General features: G+C 40.2%; 1 protein-coding gene across 1 annotated transcript; it reads left to right on the forward strand.

The window, feature by feature from the left end:
- Nucleotides 1-1,969: 1,969 nt before the first annotated feature.
- On the forward strand, nucleotides 1,970-7,401 carry LOC121396386 (protein kinase C delta type-like). The gene is made up of 10 exons (XM_041571253.1): nucleotides 1,970-2,173; nucleotides 2,447-2,477; nucleotides 3,337-3,443; nucleotides 3,594-3,758; nucleotides 4,213-4,304; nucleotides 4,811-4,873; nucleotides 4,990-5,128; nucleotides 5,657-5,848; nucleotides 5,937-6,065; nucleotides 6,521-7,401. The coding sequence occupies exons 1-10, from the start codon at nucleotides 1,970-1,972 to the stop codon at nucleotides 6,650-6,652; spliced, it is 1,254 nt and encodes a 417-aa protein (XP_041427187.1). The 3' UTR covers nucleotides 6,653-7,401.
- The last annotated feature ends 911 nt before the right edge of the window (nucleotides 7,402-8,312 follow it).

The raw sequence follows: 8,312 nt of genomic DNA on the forward strand, positions 1-8,312 counted from the left end.
AAAGGAGCCAAAACTGAAGCCGCGAAAAGTCCCGAAGCCATAAAAGGAGCCTAAGGTAAGTTCCATTGAACGCCAATGTGTTTATTTTTAATTTCATTAAAGGAGAACTAAACCCTATAAATTAAGATGGCAAAAAATGCCATGTTTTATATAGTGAACTTATTGCACCAGCCTAAAGTTTCAGCTTGTCAATAGCAGCAATGATCCAGGACTTCAAACTTGTCACAGGGGGTCACCATCTTGGAAAGTGTCTGTGACACTCACATGCTCAGTGGGCTCTGAGCAGCTGTTGAGAAGCTAAGCTTAGGGGTCGTCACTAATTATCAAGCTGAAAATGAAGTTTGTCTGTAATAATAGCTGATGCTACAAGGCTGGGTATTACATTCTGATGCTAATTGCACTGGTTTCTGTGCTGCCATGCAGTAATTATCTGAATTAATTACTAATTAGCCTTATATTGTGACATTTTTTATTCTATGTGTACTGTATATTGTGAGCGGGTCTGTATGCTCAGTAAGTGACAGCAGCAGAGAGCATGTGCAGTGAATCAGCAGAAAAGAAGATGAGAAGCTACTGGGGCATCTTTGCTGGGGTGGAGCTTGGGGGCTGGGGTGGGACCATTGGACCCATAAAATGTGGTTGTACGGGGCCCTGTGATTTCTTATGGTGGCCCTGGTGACATATGATGTGTATGATGTATATATCGGTGTATGATGTGCTATCAGAGCAGACCGGCCCAGACCCGATCCCTGGCCTTGCTAACCGGATCTCTGTCTCTGGACCCTGGTCGCGTCAAAAAAGTACATGCATGTGCACGGGGAGGTCATGCCAAAGGTGGCTGTAACTGCGGTCTGGGTCCAGAGGGGGATTTGCGGCAGGGTCGGGGCTTGGGAGGGCCCTGAGACAGCAGCCCCAGTGGGCCCTGGACCCCCCTGTCCGACCCTGGATGTTGCTCTCAGTGGCCTCAAATCAGGTGCTTCTTTTTGAATTCCAGGCTTTGAGGAAAGTATTGTTTACATACAACCAAGTGTACTGCCAAACCTCCTGTAGGCTGCCAGTCCACATAGGGCCTATCACTCACAGTCCTTTGTAATCCCACATTTGAATGTGGTTTACAAGTAAAAATGGTTGGTGACCCCTGATCTAGAGGGACATGTAGAGAAACATGGAGTCATAGAACCAAAGGTTAACTCTGTGCCATCTGCATATTTATTTTTTGAAGGACCCCTTATTGTATTGTTTATTGGAACTCTAGGTAATAAATTGAAATAGGGAGTGGGATGTGACTTATAATAATTCCTGTAATGATGCTGTTTTCATTTCATTTCATTTCATTCTTACCCTGCACTTTGGGGTATGTAAATATCCCTATATGGGGTGAATCCATTTCATGCCAGTGATGCTAGAGTTTAATGGGTGGGGTGTCCCTTATTCACTGTGTAAGAAGCTTTACACTGTAGGGAAGAGAAAGTCTGCATTTTGGGCTCATAACCACTCTCACATAAACAAATGACAGTAAATTACTTCCCATGGTCATAAAAGCCAATGTGAATGGAGTTTCATATATTAAACAGCCCAGAATCAGATTCTTGAATCTAGACACAGACTGGACAAATGGAATGAAGTATAAGAGAGCCGATAAATGAACATAATAGGTGGGGGGGTGCTATCTGCACTTCCTACTCTTATGGATGTACTGTAGATTTGCTGAAGTACTTGCACAATTAAATCAAACCCCATTTGAGCCCAAACTGTATATCCCTCCCAAGGAACCCCTAATAAGAGTTCACTGTAACTATAACTGACTGTACCTGGCTCTGCGCTGCAATGTTATCTTACAGCCTGTGCCCAGGTGATGATGTCATCAGATGGCACCTTACACTAAGCAAGAGACCGTTATGACAGTTGGTGTGACAGCGTCAGAGAGAGAAGAAGCAGAAGAGAGAGCTCCAGTGGATTTTAAGAGAAAATGAAGAGAAAATATTCTAATTCTGGAGAATCTGACCCCCCACCTTCAAAGGAGAAGAAAAGAAGAGAAGACCATGACGAAGAGGAAGAAGAAAGCCAGAAGGAGAAGAGAGAGAGGAGTTTGGAGGAACAGCTGCCAGAGAAGGGCTGCAGGGAGGAGAGCATACCTTCTGGTTTTAAAGATTCAGACCCTGAGCCCTCAAAGGTGAAGAAAAGAAGAGAAGACCATGAAGAAGAGGGAGAAGACAACCAGAAGGAGAAGAGAGAGAGCAATTTGGAGGAACAGCTGCCAGATAAGAGCTGCAGGGAGGAGAGCATACCTTCTGGTTTTCAAAATTCAGACCCCCAGCCATCAAAGGTAAAGAAAAGAGAAGACCATGAAGAAGAGGAAGGAAAAAAACAGAAGATGAAGAAGAAGAAGAAGAAGAAGAGAGAGAGGAGTGTGGATGACCATTTGCAAGTTGAGTGCTACACGGAGGAGAAACGGAGAAGGCAGGAGACTGATGAAGGTAAAGACAAATCACTTAAAAATGCCTAAATAGCAAAAAGGAGTAGGTCAAATGATTGTCAACTGCCTCTAATTTACTGGTGCAATTGCTGTTTAGGACCCAGATACTGACATAAGTGTAATATTAAATTAAATCTATAGATCGAGGGCCCTCTTTACTTCTCATATTGGTATTTGCTTGTTTCTGTAGGAGTTTTGGTACTGTATGTTTATTATATACACTGGTTTATTGTAAAGCATTGTGACATTTGTTGGTGTTTTATAAATACATGTTGGTCATGATAACTAATTGCACAAAGGCAACAGTCAAAAGGAATCAATTAGCAATCAGCTTGGAGCAGTGTATTTGAACTTGAAAAGAAATATCTGTTGATTCTTATGGGTAATTGCTCTGATGCAATTCAGCACCTACAGTATGTCCTATATGTAAAAAAAGGTTGCCTATGTGCAAGGACCCAGAATAGCCAATGAGATATTTGCGCTTATTTAGGTTACCAATAGAATAAAATAATTCCTGTTGAACAACTGCAGATGGTGGATCAGTTAACTCTCATTTTACATATAGGCTTATGTTTGTAATATGTATGCGCTAATGCAGAACACATGGACCCTGGAATAATCTTATGCACATGGATCATCAACTGGCTGGGCCGGAACCATGCAGTGGCCACAATTTGTCTTTTAGCCACTTGCAAATGTTCTCCTGTGCTGGGAAAGAAGAATTACAGTTTTATGGTGCATTAAGAGCAGTACATGGGAACAGCAAAATTCATTATTAGCTATTGAACTATTAACTATAGGAGCTCTTCATTAACTATTATTATTCAAAAGGTGAAAATAAAATGTATTTTCTTTTCTAGGAGAAGCTGGACCTGTGAGTGCAGAAGCTCAACCTTCAAGGCTAAACCCGCTCAGTATCTCCAGTTACAACTTCTACTCTAAGTTGGGAGCAGGAGGATACGGCAAAGTGAGTGATTAGTTTCCATTAAACACAATTGTTTTGTAGGGTTTAAATCTAAATGTGGTAGAAAGCAAAAATGTGTTGTGCTCTGGGGAATATTTCCGTGTTAGTGCTTAAAATACACAGTAATATTAACTCTTTTCTTGCCTTTTTCAGGTAATGCTGGCTTCGTTAGGAGACCGGAGGCCATATGTGGCTGTAAAATCTGTCCGCAAACAAGAGGCCCCAAATTACAGCAACATTCTCTCAGAGTCTCAAGTGCTGAACATCGCCAGACACAGCCCATTTCTTTGCCAAGGCTATGCCGCTTTTCAAACCCAGGTACAACATTGACTCCATATTGCCATTTAGTTTGTAATACTGTTCCTCTGTGTCCCTTAGATGATAGCTCTAGTCATACATCTGATCCCCTTACATAATGCCAAATATATTATATATATTATAACTATTACAAATTATATGACCCATATAACAACCAAATGGATTATAAAGTACAGTTCCATAAACATTATATAAGGCCTCTTTGCCCTGTACACCCCTTACATGTTCATGCAGGATTTATATATCCAGTACTGCATTCTGCCTGCAGGGATTAATCATCTGTTGCCATAGATTCATATTTTCTATTTTGTTCTATTTGTGCAGCAAGTACAAAAACAGATATTTTGGCCCACTTTATTTGACTTTATATTAATGTAGTTAATAAAATATGTACTGCTCTATGTTGTTGTGTTTCTTTCTCTCCTTCACTCTTTCCATTTGTCTGTGTAACCAGTGGCATGCCTTCTATGTAATGGAGTACCTGAGTGGGGGAAGCCTTGAGGATGAGCTGAAGCAACACGGGACACTGTCCATGGACAGAGTACGGTAAGTATCACATGGCACTAGTACAATATGACTTATAGATAGCTTTATACCATTTGTGCCTATAAGAAGGATGGATTATAAAATGTGTACACAAAAGGTAGATCGGTATCTGCCAGTAGACCTTTCCTTGGTGATCAGTAGATCTCAAGACACTGTCAACAAACAGCTTGTCTAAATCACCCTATAATTTCATGCTTTTCATTAAGATATTTATTATGTTACAGTGACAGAAGAAATAGTTGTTTGTTAAATATATCAATATACATTTCCTCATAAATCGGTATTTAAGTAATATTTCCCATGGAACAGAATGCTAAAATGCTTTTATGGATGTAGATCATAATGGGACAACATCACTAAAAGTAGAACCCGCATTAGTAAATTATGGGCACTCCTGCTTTAGCACTAGGGAGCATCATATTCAAATTTAGTACTTGTTTTCTCATTTTCTTAAAAGAAAGCTAATGAATTACAGTTCATTGAACCATTATGTCCCTGTTTAAAAGGTTCCATTCTGCGGAGATGATTTGCGGCCTACAATACCTGCACGGCCTCGGGATTATCCATCGGTCAGTATAGATTTCTTCATTTTTGTAACATTCTACAGCAGAGTCCACACACAGGTTGCTCTGCAAATCAGGAGCCTTCATCTTTTTTTGTTACTCATTTCATCTTTATTTTACAGAGACATCAAACCCATGAACATTCTATTGGACCATCAAGGACATGTTAAAATCGGTGACTTCGGCCTGGCAAAGCAGAGCCTCTTTGATGGAGACCTAACAACTGGCTGGGCCGGAACCATAGAATACATGGCCCCGGAGGTGAGATATGCAATTACAGATTATTTACATGGGTATTTATTTTCTATCTGTGAATATACCTTCATGTGAGCACTTTCACAGGCTGTATTTATTACACACATATAAAATAGCCATCCTAAACAGCACATCAATATACTAAGAGTAAATTTACTGTAGGTACTGGTAGCTAATAGGCCCGTGGAGAGAACCAGCTTAACAACATTTCTTTACTTGACATGACAAACATTTTTATTACTTGCTCAGCTTTACATAGAGCTTTGGTGCCACTCACATATTGCCAGACATTATCCATATTTGCTGACACAGTTTATTTTACCTGTGGCTGAGTTATACCCATCCAGCACTTACTGGGCTCTGGCAAATGTGACAGTTCTGATCCACACTAGAGAAACTAACTGGTCACATGCATTACTCACTGCACTCCATATGCTCAATGGGCAGCTAAACTCTGTTGCCAATATTATCTCAGTAGACTTACTTAAAAGCGCCATTTTACAATTTGGTAAATGATTCTTTTTCTTTTCTAAGATCCTGAACAGAAAAACATACAACGCAGCAGTAGACTGGTGGTCATTGGGCATCACCATCTGCAAAATAGCCACTGGCAAGTCACCGTTTCATAACAGCGGGAACAAGAATCAGCTCATTAGTTCCATCAAAGACCATGAACCCAAGATCCCTGATTGGCTGGATGAAGATCTAAAACATCTTCTGGGGCAGGTGAGTAATGACAGAGGGATAAAAGTATTGACATATTTACTAATAAATGAATTGCTGGGATTTAAATAATTTTCCATTACTCCTTTAGCTGCTAGAAAAGAATCGGAAGCAACGCCTTGGTGTTCGAGGAAACATCAGATGCCACCCATTCTACAAATCCATCGATTGGGTGGCGCTGGAAGAGGAAAGATTACAACCCCCTTACCAGCCGAGAACAGTAAGTACATGGTTGGGGAATAATAATCACAGATGATTATAACATTGACTAGTGAAATCAGAAAGCTGCAGCTTTAGTTTGTAGAACTTGTATTTAATCCTATAGGAAAACCTATACAAATAAGGCAGAAGGGATGCTCTGTGGGTACAGGTAATGAGATTATTAACATCTCTGAACCTTCTGGATTCTTCCAAATCTGTTTTAAATTAGCCCCACAATATCCCAAAAGAATGGCACAATATCGTACTGCCCTCTACAAATGTTGTATATTGCCATTGTAATCTTTTTTTGTAAAAAGATGTGAAATACATGGCAAACTGAAACACAAAGTGATATATTAATAGAATCAAAATGCTTCATATGGACTTCTAAAAGCAAATCCAATGACTATTCTCTTGCTCATAATATATATTTTTCATTGTCTTGATTAAAATAATTTTTCCCTTTTAATGCAGCCATCACCTGAGCTATTCCAGCCGTGTAAAGAGAAGCTGTCATTCCTGGAGTACAAGGAGGATGAAGGAACATCAGGAGACAGGGACACCATTCCCGGCTTCTCATTTCAAAGTTCCACCTGGCTGACGTAAGTATGGATAGGCGTGTAATCCAGCCAATAGTAACAACTATTCCATCAGCACAGGTTTTAGCAGATAGTGGACATGATTGTGGGCTGCAAGAACTTTTCCGCCTGCTGCATAAAGGCCAGATCATCTCTTGAGATTCCTGTTTCAACCATCGGCTCCACCTTCACCTGGGATTCCATCTACCAGGGTATGAGACTGCCGGGTAACATCAGGCCTAGAATTATGAGGGGCAGTCACTCATCTGGCACATCACACGTAAGTATAGGTGGGTATCTTTATGTGAGTGAATGTGTGAGTGAACGTGAGATATGAAAGGATAAGGGTGTAACATGAAGGCAAAGCAGAGTCTAAGATCACAGCCTGCGTTGTCTTCCTGCACATCATGTCTATGGAAGCCATACCCTGTTAGTTATGTATATAGTTCTGTAGTTCTCATAGTTGTGTAGAAATCCAGGTCAAGGGTTTTTTCCCATCTGAAGTAAGATGGGGTTTTTACCTTGTCCCTTAAGTTTTGAGGTTAAATGAGCAAAGGGTGGGACATAGACACGTGCAGTTTAAGCCTCGTTTGTTGTCTTTGTTTGTCACGTTTGTCCTGTTGTGTGAGGCGTTACACCCGGCGTGCCGGTAACAAGGTTGAAGCCTTGACGTGGCGTTACTGCTCACATGTATAAACATGTGCTAATTCAACCAATGCTGAGAGTGTGAGTTATGTATTGTTTCATTGGCAGAATTTGTTTCACTTGCTCATAACCTCTTTATCTCTTTGAATACAGCATTTACAGCATTCACTGTTGGAGGCATGTAGGCCCTATGGCAGTTGGGACAGGGCACTACAACCTATGCTTAGATTGTTTTCTTTCTACAAGCACTAGGTACAGAGGCCGCCAGACCCTGTATGCAGTGGCTTTTAGAATATGCACTGAAGGTGCGCCCTTTTGCCTTGTCGTAATAAATATCCCCTAACATTACATCTCTTTCATAACCCCTCAAAACACAAAACAAAAAGTTGTGGGGTGGGGGCACCCAGGTCACATGGTCTACTCTATGGTATTTCCCAGCTACTTTAAACTACAAAACTTGCCACCACCACCACCACTGTGAAGGAACCCATTGTCTACAACTTTACTCACAAACTTGTAGCCAGTGGCATTGTAATGATTTCCTTCAATTCTTGCTGAGTTGTGCTTTGTGTGTATGTCTGAGTATGCAATACACCTGAGATGCTTGCGGGAGGGTTATTATTTATTTAGCAGACCCAGGTAGTTTATCCAAGACACTGTAATAAAGCTAATCAATAGGAAAAGTTAGCGACACTCTGCTTGTATTACTTTTATTTTGGTTATTCATGGTTATTATTACTTAAAAGGTAAAGTGAATTTTGTTATTCAGCTAATCAAACAAATCATGTGATTTCAGTGACACAAGATCAGTCAGCTCCTGAGTAATAGTGCCTATTCTATATGTAAACTGGTATTCGTAATGATTTGAAATATTTTATTTGGTTTTCACAATAAACCATAAAAATCAATATGATAACAAATAATATGCAGAATAAGAAGATGAATACAATGACATATTATACAGAATGTATAACTTACAATGAAGTAATATGTAAAATAAAATAGAAACTAACAAGAACTAACTATCACTAACTAAGCCAGTG

The sequence above is a fragment of the Xenopus laevis genome, chromosome 7S (assembly GCF_017654675.1).
Source record: "Xenopus laevis strain J_2021 chromosome 7S, Xenopus_laevis_v10.1, whole genome shotgun sequence".
NCBI lineage: Eukaryota > Metazoa > Chordata > Amphibia > Anura > Pipidae > Xenopus > Xenopus laevis.

What these genes read in the sequence shown, in the direction of transcription:
- LOC121396386 (XM_041571253.1), top strand. Translation starts at nt 1,970, where the DNA reads ATGAAGAGAAAATATTCTAATTCTGGAGAATCTGACCCCCCACCTTCA. An exon ending in CTGTCCATGGACAGAGTACG is followed by an intron (nt 4,305 to 4,810) that starts GTAAGTATCACA and finishes CCTGTTTAAAAG; the next exon opens with GTTCCATTCTGCGGAGATGA. An exon ending in TAAAACATCTTCTGGGGCAG is followed by an intron (nt 5,849 to 5,936) that starts GTGAGTAATGAC and finishes TTACTCCTTTAG; the next exon opens with CTGCTAGAAAAGAATCGGAA.